Source organism: Myodes glareolus, chromosome 5, assembly GCF_982192425.1.
Source record: "Myodes glareolus chromosome 5, mMyoGla1.1, whole genome shotgun sequence".
Lineage (NCBI taxonomy): Eukaryota > Metazoa > Chordata > Mammalia > Rodentia > Cricetidae > Myodes > Myodes glareolus.
Genome location: NC_142030.1, coordinates 36,167,192 through 36,183,771, shown reverse-complemented (window position 1 = coordinate 36,183,771; position 16,580 = coordinate 36,167,192). Strand labels below are relative to the sequence as shown.

Here is a 16,580-nt window from a genome sequence, read left to right as displayed (position 1 = left end):
AGATCTTCACTAACCCCTCATCAGACAGAGGTCTCATCTCCAAAATATACAAAGAACTCAAGAAATTGGACACCAAAAGAACACATAATCCAATAAAAAAAAATGTAATACAGACCTAAACAGTGAACTCTCAACAGAGGAATCTAAAATGGCTGAAAGACACTTAAGGAAATGTTCAACATCCTCAGTCATCAGAGAAATGCAAATCAAAACAACTCTGGGATTCCATCTAATGGCCAAAATCAAAAACACTGATGACAACTTATGCTGGAGAAGTTGAGGGGAAAAGGGAACACTTCTGCATTGCTGGTGGGAATGCAAGCTGTTACAACCCCTTTGGATATCAGTGTGGTGATTTCTCAGAAAATTAGGAAAAAACCTTCCTCAAGACCCAGTAATACCACTTTTGGGTATATATCCAAAGGATGCCCAATCATGCCATAAGGACATGTGCTCAACTATGTTCACAGCAGCTTTGTTTATCATAGCCAGAACCTGGAAACAATCTAAATGCCCCTCGACAAAAGAATGGATAAGGAAAATGAACGGAGTACTACACAGCAGAAAAAAAATAATGACAGCTTGAATTTTGCAGGAAAATGGATGGAGCAAGAAAACATTATTTTGAGTGAGGTAACCCAGACACAGAAAGACAATTATCACATGTATTCATTCATTTGTGGTTTATAAACATAAAGCAAAGAAAGCCAACCCACAAATCATAATCCCAGAGAATTTAGACAACAACGCAGACACTAAGAGAGATTTACATAGATCTAGTCCACATGGGAAGTAGGAAAAGACAAGATCTCCTGAGTAAATTGGAAGCATGGAAACCTTGGGGAAGAACTGAAAGGGGGAGGGGAGAAGCAGAGAGGGGAGCAGAGAAAAATGGAGAGCTCAATAAAAATCAATAATAATAAAAAAAAAGTCCCAAGGCCAAAGATAGATGGGATAATTTAAGATAATTTGACGAGAAACAAACCAAGTTAAGGCTGGGTGTTTATAAGCAGTAATAAGCTGTGATTTATTTGGGAGGTAGGTGTTGCCCCCCCCCCAAAAAAAAAGCCTAAAGAGTAATCAACAAATTTGTGCACCTTCTTTTGACTTCATTCTGATTCTTTGTCTAGGATCTCTTCTCTCACTGGATGACATTTCTGTGGGACTAGTAACTTTTGGATTATGTTGCCTTGGTTTTTCCATGTTTGCTTCTGTCATAATGCATACAAAAGCACCTTTTTGTTTTTTGAGAGGGTCACATATAGCCATCTTGCTAAACACCTCTGACACTTGCCTCTTCTGCCTCCACCTCCCAAATGCCGTGATTATACATGTATACCGTGAACCCTGGCCTCATCTTGTCACTTGTCAGTTTTCAATTTAAAGCTTATTGCTAACTTTTTTTAACATTTTACTCTTTTGAATATCCATAGGCCCTATGTTTCATCTTCCATTCCTGATAAATGGTAGGTTTTTGTTTAGTACTAAGGGCTTAACTTCAAAACAAAAAACTGGTTTAAAAAATTTTATATTTTTATTATACTGACTTCTGATTTTTTTCTTAAAACTTACTTTGTGTTTTAATTATTTCATCTTTTTCATTTCAGGTTTATTACATGATAGCCTTTAACTACTGCTTTAGATGTGGGGAAAAAGACCTCTGATATTTTTATTGGCCAGATCTTTTCTTACTATGATTTTTCACTGTCTGACCCATATGTCACACTGAAGTGTATTGATATCTGAATATTGGTTTTAAGTTTTTGACTGCTGATTTACAGGTATATTCTCTAAGATTTTAGTCATCTGAAATACATCAAAACCTGTTTCATGAGCCCTCAGACTATCTTGGCAAAATTTCATGTGCAATAGAAAAATCATGTCCAATGTAATGTTGCATGAATAGTAGATTAAGGTAATTCATCCACTCAGACTTCCTGTAGCTTCATACTTAATTACATACTTATTGAGACATGTAATTGTCCAAGAAGGCCTTTTAATCCCCACGGCCTGAGTATCTAGGATTCTAATTATGTGTGGCAGCAACTAGCTAATATTTAAAAGCAAACAAACAAAATTAAAACAATCCGACTGGAGAGATGGCTCAGCGGTGAAGAGCTCTAGCTGCTTTCAGTGGTCCTGGGTTCCATTCCCAGCAACCACATGATGATTCACGGCCATCTAAAACGGGATCTAATACTCTCTTCTGGCATGCAGGCAAATATATATAAAATACATAATCTAAAAATCTATTAATTGCTGAAGCTACCCGTGTTTTCATTAACATAAAAGTTCTGTAGTATTAGAGGTACATAGTTTTCTTTTGATTATGTACCATATCTCATGACTACAATATGCTCTTGGAGAAATAAAACACCATCTGCCTTAAAGTATACCTTATATCCACACTTCACTAACATTTTACAGTGTATTTTTTTTAACATCCATGTTGTATTTAAATTCAGTCTTTTGGGTGTTCAGTTTCACCGTCTCTACCTTGGACTAGAGTGTTTGTATACCTTCAGTTAATACAATTAATGATAAACGTTTATTGGACATCATTGGCATATTCCTCTTGCACGGAAGAAACATTTGTTTTTGTTCTTGTATGTCTTGTTTTTCATTTACTTGTGAGCCAGAGCATAATTGACTAGCCAATTCACTTATTCCATCAAGTGTGTCCTAGAGACTGAACTTGTGCTAGAGGGCATGGAGAAAAGCACCTTTACCCAGTGAGCCACCTCATGGTCCTGTTTTGTATTTCTTGCTAATTTTTGCTGTTTTTCCTTCTCTGCTTTCTGTTGTACCACTTTGATTACACTACAAACTCAAACTGTACCTGCTGGTTTGCTGGCTGCTCTAAGGATTGTGATGAGCATCTTCACCAGACTACTTCAGCATATTAAACCAACAAATCCTGCAGTGCTTTTCCATCTACTATTCCTTTGTTGTTCAATCTCACAATCTCTGCCTTTAACTGAGTGTTTAGAGTGTCTACACTTAATTTTCATTACCACTAGATTTTGTGGACATCTTCGACTTACTAACCCTCTGTATTATGATTTTAGTCAGCAAGCTGATTCTTAAGAAAACGTAGTATCTAGGTAGAATAAAAATGTGGTTTTCTATTTCTGCTCCTTAAACCAGTACACGACATTCTGAGTATTCAAACTGCACATATACAGAGGTTAAGACAGAGAAATAGAGCTTTCACCAAAACATTCAAGAAAATTTATTCAAATTCTGTGCTCAATGGCATTCTACAAGAAGTTACTTAGTTATCTATCTACCGGAAAGCCACCAAGAGTGAGTTGTTCAAACATCTTTGGATCATTCTAATTTAAGAAAAAAAAAAAACTGAAACATTTTAGGGAGCCCTAAAGTCTGTTCAATTTCCCCCTGCTTTATGACACTTAGTAGAGGTGAACAAAAGCAAGTGTGGAAATAGCATGTGGGGAGTCCCGTGACGTGAGGCCCCAGCAGCACACGTGTCCTTCATAGACACAAGCATTTGAGTTCACCTCCAGAACGTTCTTTACTTTCTGACAGTGAACACAGTGAAATGAGAAAAAACCTGCCACTTACTAAACATTAACTCTGGAACAGAATAGTAATGTTTCCCATACATCTCATCTTCACAATCAGGAGGCAGGTACTCCCACTTTTCAATTTTCAATTACGGAAACTGAATAAATGACAGCTTCAAAAACTTGCTCAAAGTTAGCAGCAAGGTATCTGGAGCACTGGCCGAGCCGTCACTATGCCTCTGGCTAGAGATCTTTTACACCCTTCCTTAGAAGACAAAAAGAAAAAACATAAGAAGAAACGGCGGGTTCAGAGCCCAAATTCTTACTTCATGGATGTGAAATGTCCAGGCTGATACAAGATTACTACAGTTTTCAGCCATGCTCAGACAGTGGTTCTTTGTGTAGGTTGTTCAACAGTGTTGTTTCAGCCCACAGGAGGAAAAGCCAGGCTCACAGAAGGCTGTTCATTTAGAAGAAAGCAACACTAATCATCTATACAAGTTCCTGAGTTTGAGTTTTTCACAGAAAGCCTTATCAAGTTTAGTGACTCTACCAAGACAATGTAACTGTGTTTGATTTTATAAAGAATACAACAGTGATCTCCTATTTTGGTGTCAGTTTTTCAATAAAGTTTTAATTATAGACAAGTTCAAAAAAAAAAAAAGTTAGCAAGTACCAGAGTTGGGAATCAAATTCCACATGTGTGATTTAGGTCTTTACAAGTCCAGAACCTGCAGAGACCACTCTCCATTCTTATACATTGTCATGTGTGTGTGTGTGTGTGTGTGTGTGTGTGTGTAAATGGGGAGAGTGCATGGGAAATTTAGGGTAAATCTTGAAATCTTTTGTAACAAGCAAGGAAAGGTTGAGGAATCTAGTTTTACACATGAAAATATTAAGGGATGAAAAAAAAAGTTAAAAAGCTAAAAAAAAAAGTCTATAAAGTCTCAAAAGCAAAGAAATTTGCAGTCATGTTAAAAAAAAACTAAAAGATTTAAAGCAATATAATAGGTATGCTAAGGACTTAACTATGCACTCAGAAAACCACCACCCCTAACCAGCCCAAAGTATTAAGTGTTTTACTTCCATTCAGATCAGTACTTAGAAGTACGTAATAAAATATCTAAGAAAAACTGGACACTTATGCTCAACTGACAGTGTAGGCCTTATCAAGTTTCTGTGACTTCTTCCTCCAAAACAGGTCAATAGACTTATGTTAAAGACAACATGTGTATTTAAAGTAGCAATTTTATTTGAGTTAAAATTATTTACAAAAACCCAAAGACATACTTCATGAAACTGGTACAAACTATTTTTTTTCCTGCCGTTGGCTTTTGCTCCAAAGATCACAGCTGAGAAATACTGTATAAAATAAAAATAGGATTGGATTCAGAAAAGTATCCTACTGTTCTAATATCCAACTGGTAGTATTTACAGAAATATTTACAATGGAAAAAAGGTTACCTTAAAACTTTAGTTAATTTGCAAGTCAGCCTCAAGTACCCTAAAATGAGAGTTCTCCGAGGGTTAAAGACACACAAATGCACTGCAGGTGGTCAGGTGGTATCCTCCTCACAACCCACCCCACCAGGACCTGCATCTCTATCAGTGCTTGACAATTAGTTATTATTTTTAAAACAAAACAAAACAAAAACCTGTTAAACACTGAGGTAAATCAATTATCAAATGATTACCAGTGTAACAGAAAAAATGTAATTCGCCCTGATTGATCTCACCCACGTGTTTACTGTTCCTTACTATCTGCCACAATCAAAAATCTGTTCCCAAATCCAATGATTAATAAATATCACTGTATTTTAAAACAATTAAAAATATCTAAGTAGATCTGTGGACATCATTTAGCAGTACGCTGCTTTAAGAAACAGTCTGCTAAATTAGTTTGGTGTTCAGGGCAAACACAGTCTCAATCTTTCCCACATTACACTGGCAAACTGTGTTCTTAAACGGTGATGGGGAGAGGGTCGGGTGGGCAGAAGAAGAAAACAATTTGCCTAGAGTCAGTTACTTCCTTATAGATTTCCCAACAATCTGCATTATCAAAAATAGGAAGACAATAGAAGGCAGCCACTGCATTTAAAAAACATTACAGCTGGCACTGATACAAGAGCCCCGGTTTGTTACTTTATACAAGGAAATAACAAAGTCTAAAATGAGTCAAAATTAGACTTTTAGCTATTTTCCCCAATACACACCAAACTAATATTTTTATGGCTTCAAGTTTTACAAATCCAATGAAGAAACATGATGTAACTATATGAAAAGTAATTAAAAGTATTAATGAAACATCTCTGGAAAGCCTTGCTCAGGCCAATCAATGAAAAAGAGGGAAAAAACCACAACCAGTGGTCTGAACAAAACAAAGCAAAATCTATAAAATTAAACCTATAAACCATGTTCTGTGTGTTCCACAACTGCTTTTTAAACAACTGTTCTATGAACAAAGAATCTGAATAAAAAAGGGTCTTCTCTACACCAGCAATTTTAAGGCTTTGCGCTTATGCAATTGATCCTGTCACTCTATAGAAGAATATACACGCTATCTGGAAAAACGAATTCCACATTGGTGTTTTAGCTTCCTTATATTTACTGTACTGAACATTAGAAAATATATCTAGAGAACTTCCCTCAAAACGTAACAATGTTTCAAGAGCCTCTCTAGCATTAAGTGTAAACTACCCTGGGTTTGTCTATTTTTGCTTAATCCTGTAACAGGGCACATTATCTTATATAATATAATATTCCCCAAACTGCTACTTGTTTTCTTGTGCCTATAGCTATGACACGTTATGGTATGATATTGAATATGGTCATGGTCTCAGAAGTGAAAAATAGTTCAACACCCAAACCTAATCAAGAATAAAAAAATATACTATTAATCCCTTGTGTCTTTGGATTCCATCTAATTTTAAATATAGACAGTAGTTCAGGGAACAACAACAAAAAAAATTCACAAAATTATTAAAAGCTTTATTTACGATTGGAATCATTCAACAAAAAGCAAAAGCAAATGAGCCTGAAAAAGGAACTAAGCTGTTGTCTAGAATGTCCTCAGAACATTCAATACCTCAGTAGCTAAGCTGCCTTTGCACCTGACTGGCATGACAACAGTGGCTCAACATACACAGCAGTTGCACTAACAGCAGCACAAGTTTTCCCCTTTAAACCTTGCCCAAAATAAAGCAAGGCAACTAGGGGAGGGTATAGACTCTGCCAAGTAAGTGTATTTAAATACTGCATGGGATTGTTACAGCCTGAACCTTTTCCCTCATTTTTGATAGCTGCAGATTGATGTAGTAACTGTCATTTAGCAAATGCAGAATGCATGATGAAGAAATCGGGTGGTCATAAAAATCCAAACACGAATGATACTGATGAATGTTCTTGGTATATCTTCAAGGACTTCTTTCATGACTTTTCTTTGTCTAAGGATAGCTCCAGCATTACCAAGCACCTGAAGCAAAGGTAAAGCAGCTAGCAATGTTCCAAATACTCGATCACTCTAGAGATAGACTTCTGGCCTGTTGTTCCAACAGCACACTAAAAGGGGAAAGAAGGAAATGATGGTTATAATAACATACATTAGATTAGCCAGGTCCCACTATTAACACCTATTAATTTTAGTACTTGAAAGGCTGAACAGGAGGAGGATTGTTGGCTGGGAATACAGTGTAAGATTTTTGTCAGAAAAAAAAATAATAATAATAAAAACTCATATAAACTGCAATACACAATAGATGTTACTTACAGTAAGATTCATGAAGCTTAAGAATTTTTTAAGCATCTCTGTCATTATGGAGAAATCTCCTTCGGGAAGGTATTCCCTCACTGTAGTTACATTGATCTGAGGAAAAAGATAAAAACCAGTCAGTCAGTTAGCAGAAAAAGATACTATAACCCACTCAATGCTGTTGGCCTGCTATATATCTTGTGGTAAACATCTGAAAGAACCTGAGAACTCCTGGGTTACTCCCATTCCACACTCAATTAACTATGTGCAAGAACATTCGGGTTCATCTCCCCACTCTATACCACCCCACCCACAGGAAGAAAGGGTAAAAGGGCAAACTAACAAAAGCTACAAAGGAATATCTGTGAATATTTATTTTTGGAAATGCAAAGAGAAATATCTGAAATAAACTGAACCGTCAAATGTGTAAACAGATTATAGCCACAGAGCTGTTTATAAAACAGATCTACAAAGATAAATTAGAAGAATTAACTATTCTTTATATACATCGTTTGTGATAAATTATGGGCCAGTTCCCGGAGAGGTGTTTCCCTTGGTTATTAGCAAAAAGCTAAAATAAATATAAACAATCCTGTAAGAGGAAACTATTACATATTCTAATTTAAAACTTCCATTTCATTGTTTAAAAATGCTTAATTTAGCTCAATAGTGGGAGCTCAGCAGCAGGAGGCAGAGGCAGGCAGATCTCTGAGTTTAAACTCTTAAACAGAGACTACAGAGAAGGCTCAGCAGTTAAAAACACTGTCTGTTTTTCCAGAAAACCTGGGCTTCACTCCCAGCACCCATACAGTGGCTCATAATTGTCTGTAACTCCAGTTCCACTGATCTGGCCTCCAAGCACCAGGCACATATATGATGCATAGACATATATGTAGACTGTGCTGGTTAGTTTTCCATCAACTTGCCACAAACTAGAGTCATCTTGAAAGAGAAAACAGCAATTGAGAATTGCTTCCAGCAGACTGACCGGTAGACAAGTCTATGGGGTATTTTCTTGAATGATGACTGATAGGGCAGGGCCCAACCCAAGCATGGGCAGCATCACCCCTAGTCAGGTGGTCTTGAGTTGTTTAAGAAAGAAAACTGAGCAAGCCAGTAAGCAGCATTCCTTTATGGCTTCTGCCGATTTCCCTTCATGGAGAACTGTAAGCTGTAAGATGAAATATACCCTTTCATCCCCAAGTTATTTTGGTCATGGTGTTTTACAATAGAAAGAAAACTACAATACAGGTGAAATATTCATCCACATAAAAAAATATTTTTTAAAATATTTATTTATTTATTATGTATACAATACTCTGTGTGTATATCTGCAGGCCAGAAGAGGGCACCAGACCTCATTACAGATGGTTGTGAGCCACCATGTGGTTGCCGGGAATTGAACTCAGGACCTTTAGAAGAGCAGGCAATGCTCTTAACCACTGAGCCATCTCTCCAGCCCCATAAAAAAAATATTTTAAAGTAAAAAACACAAATAGTATCAATCACTACATTTAAACAGCCTCCAAAATGGCTGTGGCAACTCTGAAGGATTGTTCAATAAAAAGTATACCTCTAAAATAATAAATAGCTCCTATGATGGGGATGAAAGCCCTTCATTAGTTCAAATCCTTCTTTACCGACGCACTATAGAACTAAACATTTATAGTGGTTATGGGAAGGACAGTTACAACATTTATAGTACTAGCAGTACAAAAGGAACACAGCACGGACTATTTGAAAAACTTAATAGCTGGGAGCTGGAGAGGTGGCTCAGAGTCTAAGAGCACTGGCAGCTCTTCCAGAGGTCCTGAGTTCAATTCCCAGCAACCACGTAGTGGCTCACAACCATCTGGCATGAGATCTGGTGTCCTTTTCTGGAATGGAGGTGTACACGCAGGAGCACTGTATGCTTAAGAAATAAAGTTAAAAACAAAAAAAAAATTAATAACTATCCAAGACGGAGGCGGGGTTTGGTAACTGAAGAGCCAGGTTTAAAAAGTAGTGGGCTTTTAAAGTAGTAAGCAAATCCATCATTCCATTGCTGTTGACAAACCAAAGACAGAAGTTAGACGATTAGCAAGAGCTCTGAAAAAAATCTAGATCTTGTGGCACTGTGCAAGAGTCAAAAGAATGGAAAGGGGCAAGAACAGCCAAGAGCAGTGAGGAGACTCACCACTGCCAAGTACCAGGTGCAAAATGGTAGTCAGAGTGGTCAACAGAAAATGAGACCAGACTTTATTGGGCTTCTTGATTATGGGGGCCACAGAACACAGGCAGTTCTTACTGTACACGACTGCTTGTTTGCTTTATCTCTTCTACTTCCACAATGGGAAAAGCCAATTCACTTCATATTAATGGTAGCATCTTGTTTTTTAATTATAAAAATCACCAAGGAAACATATATACATATACAATCACATCAGTGGTTCTAAGAATACACAATATTGTCTACAAATTCAGAACCTTCTTTTTAGGAACAAGAAAGTTATTGACACCCATAATGATGGCCACGTATCAGACTAACAGAACTTCGAGATCTACTATTCAATACAGTTATTACAATACTGTCCTAATATGTTTTATCATGGCAACTGGAAAAGAAATTAAGGTAACTATGAGCTTTCACTTTATCCACCTGTGTCACATATTTCAAATGGAACACTCATAATGACTCCAAGATCGAATTGACAAGGTATTTTTATTGTTCATATTTCTATTTCCAATGACAACAAACCTCCACTTCTGTGAAACAGCCTAATTATATAGACACTTGTATTTCTCATAGGTAACTCCTGATCCACTAATAGTAACCCCATTTTCCTAGTCTGAAATAGGTTCAGATGGAAGCATGTGGCCCAATGTTCAACCAGAGAGATGCTATGAAGTCTAAGAATAATCTCTTAAAAAGAAAATGAGGAGGAGGAGGTTCTGTTAGATATTATTACACTAAATGGGACATTTGGTATGGTCACCTTTTCGCCCCCTGCCCCCCAAAATAGGGTTTCTCTGTAACTTTGGAACCTGTTCTGGAACTCACTCTATAGACCAGGCTGGCCTAGAACTCAGAGATCCACCTGCCTCTGCCTCCCAAGTGCTGGGATTAATGGCATGTGCCACCACTGTCCAGCTAGGAATGGTCATCTTATGGCCATGGCAAGTGTTTTCTACACACTTAAAAATATTTTATTTTTATTTAGCCAAGTGGTGGTGGCTGGCGTACACCTTTAATCATAGCACCCAAGTTGCAGAAGTAGACAGATTTCTGTGAGGCCAGTCTGGTCTACAGAGCAAGTGAGTACCAGGACAGCTAAAGCTGTTCCACTGTTCCATAGAGAAACCGTGTCTCAAAAAATAAAACAAAATTTATTTTGATGATTTTTAATTAGGTATATTATGTGTTCATGTGGGTTTGTGCAGAGTACAGGTGCTAGAGGAGGTCAGAGGTGTTAGAGACCTTGGAGGTGGACTGTTAAGACACCTCACATAGGTGCTAAGAACTAAATTTCCAGTCCTCTGAAAAGCAGCAAGTGCTCTTAACACCTGAGCCACCTCTTTTAACCAAGAAAAAGGACAACAAAACATGTGTGGGAGAAGTTACCCCTCCTGAGTCACTAAAATGGGCCAAATCTGACTTGGCCAGCTGAGCCCAGGTTTTACACTAGTCCTTCTTTTACTTCAACTACAGCAGGGACTCATTTATCCATACCCAGAACTCTGCTATCTCTAATGCATTCTTAGTTCAGAATGTAAGCTTCAATAAATATTTTAAAGCCTTTAACATCCCACATAATTTTAACTTCTAGTATGTAAACCTTCCTTTTTTATGACATTAAGAGCATTCCCATTAGGTTGGTTTCCTTGTTTGTTTGTTTGTTTTATGTCTGTTTTGAGGTTCTAAGCCCAGGCTGGCCTCAAACTCACTACTTAGAATGATCTTTACCTTCTTGATCCTCCTGCCTTCATCTCCCAAGTACTGGGATTGCAGGCATACACTGCCATGACCAGTTTAGGTAGCACTAGGGACTACATCAGGGCTTCATGTATACTAAGCAAGCACTTTAGTAACTGAGCTTTATCTTGAGCCCACTAGCTTGCTTTTTAATATCTTAAAGAGTTCCACTCTGATAGGAATATATCAGTTTTTAAAAGAGCAACAAGACTCTATCTCAAATCTTACTATGAAAGCCTGTATTAGAAAGGAAATAAAGATGTTCATTGTATTAAAAATAATTTAAGGGAAACCACTAGAAAGTTAGACATATCCTTGGCATTTTCTTTCATGGGGAATTAAATAAAATTGTTTAAATAAACTTATGATCAGCCAAAACATCTTCTGAAATAAAAAGTATGTATGAACGGGGAAACTTTTTTCAAGTAAATAAATGCATCAGGTAATGGCATGAAGCTGTTAAAAACAATCTTTTAAAGATACATAAAACATTTCTGAACTATTTACTTACAGGACTTTCCTGGCAGAGACACCCAAGAAGCAGGGCTGTGTAGGAGGCCACGATGCAATCCTCCATGTGTTTGCCAGCATGTTGAAGGGCTGAGAACAGTTGAACAAGGAATTTTAATCACTGTACCAACTTCAACTACTGTTATCACCTTAAAAGCTACTATATGAACTTAGTACCCCAAATTAATAATAACTAACTCAAAATGAATAGGGACCCAAATATAAGAAATAAACTCTAACAAACTTAAGGACACAACTAACAAAGTGGAAGTACGCAATCATTTATCTCGTAAGATGTTCAGGATATATAAAGAATTCTTTCAATTTAATAGCAACAAGACCTGACTAAAAACTAGGCAAGAGAACTAATACACTATTTCTTCAAAGACACAAAAAGACCATAAACATTCCAAATAATGTCTTTAGACAGCTGCAAATGAATCAAAAACTTTTCCATCAACCAAAATAGCTAAGAACAACTTCAAGATAATCTTTTGAAGGTATAAATAACCTTGAACCCTCATAAAATGCCCCCAATACATCTAATTGAAATAAGTTTCTTAAAGTAAAAAAAAAAAATTGTATGATGATTCTTTTTACATGAAATGCCTGAAATAGGTAAATCATTGGAGAGACTAAGTAGATCGACTGTTGCCAGTGGCTAGAGGAGGAGGAAATGGAGATGTTTGACTGCCAAATGATATACAGTTACTTTAGGGCTAAAGAAAACATATTCAATATTACATAATTGGAATGAATACACAATTCTGTAAACATACTAAGCTATTGCATTACTCACTTTAAAAGAGTAATATTACAGTACATGAGTTATATCTCAATAAGCAGTTCTTTTTTAACAAGACTCTAAAACAAAATTATTATCATAATATGCACAAAACTATCAAGACTTATCTGGATTGACCCGCAAGCCTCCAAGTAAGAGACAAATCCTAGTAGCTAAGTTTCTTGGAAGCAAAATTTTCTTAAGAGTATCAGAATTTAGGGGAGGAGTAGCCTAATAGAAAGAGAAGAGGCTCAGCATAAGTCTCCTAAGTAGAAAATGTTGGACATACTACATTTCAAAACCTTAGCTGGGAGGTAGTGGTACACGCCTTTAATCCCAGTGTGCAGAAGGCAGAGGAAGGGTAATCTCTAAGGTCATCCTGGTCTACAGACAGTCCCAGGACAGCCAGGGTTACTCAGAGAAACCCTGTCTGGAAAGACGAAACAATAATAAAAAACAAAACCTTAGGGGCACAGTTACAAATAGCTATTTTGCAGAATTTGTATATAAAGCAAGTATCATAATTCCTGGAAATAGTAGATAGTTAACAAATAATTCATTAGTAAAAACAGTGCCTCTGGCTTGGTATATATTCCTCTTCTTTACCTAGTAAATTCTGAGAACTTTGTAAATTTTGACAAAATACCTCAGTTTAAGGTAAGGCTGAAAAAAAGAAATATGAGAAATCCATCCCCTCCCCCTTAGATATATAGTCTCATATAACCAATGATGGTCTGCAACTCATGTTCCTTTGGTCTCAGCCTATCAAGGGCTGGAATTACAGATGTGCACTATCATGGCCAGTTCAGCTGCTACTCTTTAGAGAGTAAAGGAGGGAAGGATCAAGAAAGAAAGGTGACCAAACTCCCAATGAGAACACCATGCTCATTGATCGGAAGAATTATTCTAAGTAATGAAATACCAAAGCTTAACTAGACATACTATAAAGACATTGTTAAATTATAACACTATGTGAATCAAAATGGTTCGAAGAAGAACAATATTCTCATTGTGAAAATACTACTACTCAAGATAAACATGCCTTTATTGAGGTCAAGTTCTTCGTCATCCTCCTCCTTCTTATGTTTTTCCTCTGTACCATCAGTCTTTTCAGTTGACACCCACTGTATTTCTCCACTTGTTTCTTGCCATTCTCCACTCTTATCATGCTGAGTGGTGGGAGCATCTTTGATCAACTCATCCGTTTTACTCTCTGCCAACTGGGCTGCACGCTCTCGTTCAAGAAATAGCTAATAAGAATTGTTTTTGAAAATCATTAAAAAGGCATCAGTAAATTAGTCAATCTTAAGGTCAGCACTAAATACATATGAGTAATACTACATGATTTCAAATGATTGTATTTATAAACACACACCAAATATAAAGAAGTGGGAGGGAACTGCGAGGCACTGGAGAAAAAAGAGGGACGGAAAATCTTAAAAAATTAATCAAGTACCAACATGTACATATTCTAATATTTTGCTCTAAATAAGAATATCTTATTTTTAAAAAAGCTTGTTCTATATTTTACCAAAAGACAAAACTAAAGTATAAATGCTGCTGAAATCTAAGTAATCTAGTTTATGTAATCTAGTTCCAATAATGAAACTCAATAATTGTCCTTAATCTAGGGAATTCTACCTAAAAATTTTAAAAAAACTACCATTTTTTTTAAATTAAAAGAAAAATCAACAAACCTATGCATATTAGATAAATTAGCCAGCAGGAAAGACAATAATTAACTACACTAGGAAAAGCAACATGACTTCTTTAAAAGAAATTAAAAGACTTAAACAATTAGAAAATATAAACGGTCCCAGGAAGAACTAGATCTTAAGCATTATTGGCATTTCTATCATTGAAAGTATGTAAGGCAGACTATTAGTAGTTTACTATTTATTATGTATTTCATACAGTCAAGAGAAGTCACCAAATTCCTTGCCTTTAATTACTCTATTTTCCTTTTGTTGTTATTGTATTGAACACAAAAAGCACTTAATATACCCACTCACACCATTTAAGAACTACCACAGGTTACTAATGAAAATTACCTAAATATCAAATACTAAACAGACCTTAAAAGATGTGTTAAATAAACAGACTCTGAATACAACATGCGTAAGATAATGACCTAGAAAAACGTAAGAGCAGTTCTCAAAACCAGTCCAAGAACCCCAGAGGTCCTAGGGACCATGTCAGGAATCTGGAAGCTGAAGACTGAAGAGGTCAGCTGACTTTTCATTTTATGAGTGGACAGAATTTACCTAATATGCAATTGTGTTGTCACTGCTTCTCACCTGTACTAATGCCTGAACGGCATGAACTTGTCCAGCTAGCCTTAAACTCTGATCTCCTTCTCCACTAGAGAAGGAGGAATCGAAAGAACAGGATGTTTCCATGTTGACAAGGCAGTGTCGATTCCGGGCACTATACTCCACCAAATTTATCAGTAGACCCAATCCCTATAATATATTAAAAAATAAAAAATAAAATTATTACAAACAAGAACTTAATGAATATATATATATATATATATATATATATATATATATAAGCTTTTATTGTCAAATAAAATGTTAAACAGAATTCTTTCATTTGCAAACCTGTTAAAAAAAAAACACTGTGTAAGACACTGCTCTTTACAAAGAAAGATTCTTTCACCTGGTTTGGGTGGGCAGCAGAAGAACTGTTTAGATGCTTTCTATAGTCTAGGCTGGCCTTGGCCTTGACTCATAGCCCTCTTCTTACTCCACCATCCAAAGTGCTAGGGTTATAGACACAAGCCACACTTAGCTCCTCAGTTATTAACCACCATTTTCAGTTTAAACCTCTATTTTTATGAAGGAGGTTTCATTTATTTATTAAGAATACAGTATTCTGCCTGCATGTACACCTGCAGGCCAGAAAAAGACACCAAATCTCATCACATGTTGTAAGCAACCATGTGATTGCTGGGAATTGAACTCAGGACCTCTGGAAGAGAAGTCAGTACTCTTAACCTATAAGCCATCTCTCTCCAGCCCTATGAAGGAAGTTTTGTAAAACAGAAATATATGGAGAAGTATGTTCATGAGGATCCATCAAAAAACCCAGAATCTCAGAACCTCTGGAAGAGTAGTCAGTGCTCTGAGTCATCTCTCTAACCCAGCCCAGAATATATTAAACAACTGATTACTTTTTTTTTGAGACAAGGTTTTCCTGTAGCTTTGGAGCCTGTCCTGGAACTAACTCTTGTAGACCATGCTGTTTTAGAACTCATACAGATATACCTGCCTCTGCCTCCTGAGTGCTGGAATTAAAGGCGTGCACCAACACCGAACAGCAAACTGATTCTTAATCCAAACTAAAACAAAGGCTCCTCGTCTAAAGATAAGATAAAATACCAAGTGGCACTTCAACTCACCAGCACCCGAATATCAAATCTCTGCTCCTGAGGTAGGTACTGTGGGACCTGGAGGACACAGCTCATCGCTGTGCCTATGAGGCCATCTTGTTCTCCTGTCTTCGTGCTGCCCCACTCTGAAATAAACATACAAACAAAAACTTTCCTTATGACACCAATAACCACATTTAAAAGGCTTTTCTTTGTTGGTTTTAGTTTTCTTTTCCCGAGTTTTACTGTGTAATACTAAGCAGCCCACGTTGGCCTCTATCTCATGGCACACCTCTTGCCTTAGCCTCCCCCAAAGCTAGGATTACAGGTATGCACACCATACCCAGTTATTAAAATAAGTATTAATTTTGCTGGGCAGTGGTGGCGCACACCTTTAATCCCAGCACTTGGGAGGCAGAGGCAGGCAGATCACTGTGAGTTCGAGGTCAGCCTGGTCTACAAGAAAGAGCTAGTTCCAGGACAGGCTCTAAAACTACAGCGAAACCCTGTCTCGAAAAATTTTTTAAAAAAAGTATTAATTTTAAATTGTATTTCACTCCTTTACTGAAATATGTGGTTTTAATATTTCAAGGTTTATTTACTAGGCAGTTCTAAAAGAAACAATTCCTAAAAGTAGCTTATGACTATGGAAGTAAGTCAATTATATAATGGAATATTGTAAATTA

General features: G+C 36.7%; 1 protein-coding gene and 1 pseudogene across 4 annotated transcripts in view; one reads left to right on the top strand and one right to left on the bottom strand.

Annotated features, from left to right (window-relative positions):
• Positions 1-3,749: 3,749 nt before the first annotated feature.
• On the top strand, positions 3,750-4,092 carry LOC125391695 (small ribosomal subunit protein eS27-like pseudogene; annotated as a pseudogene).
• A 665-nt stretch (positions 4,093-4,757) lies between these two features.
• The window catches only part of Wapl (WAPL cohesin release factor), a 65,308-nt gene continuing 53,485 nt past the window's right edge, over positions 4,758-16,580 (bottom strand). For all 4 annotated transcript variants that reach the window (XM_048421205.3, XM_048421207.3, XM_048421206.3 and 1 more), the window contains 6 exons: positions 15,925-16,040; positions 14,819-14,983; positions 13,564-13,771; positions 11,739-11,827; positions 7,294-7,389; positions 4,758-7,085 (listed from right to left, as the gene is read on the bottom strand). In XM_048421205.3, coding sequence (XP_048277162.3) covers positions 7,020-7,085; positions 7,294-7,389; positions 11,739-11,827; positions 13,564-13,771; positions 14,819-14,983; positions 15,925-16,040 — 740 coding nt within the window. In that variant the 3' untranslated portion in view covers positions 4,758-7,019. The remainder of the gene's footprint in view (positions 7,086-7,293; positions 7,390-11,738; positions 11,828-13,563; positions 13,772-14,818; positions 14,984-15,924; positions 16,041-16,580) is intronic.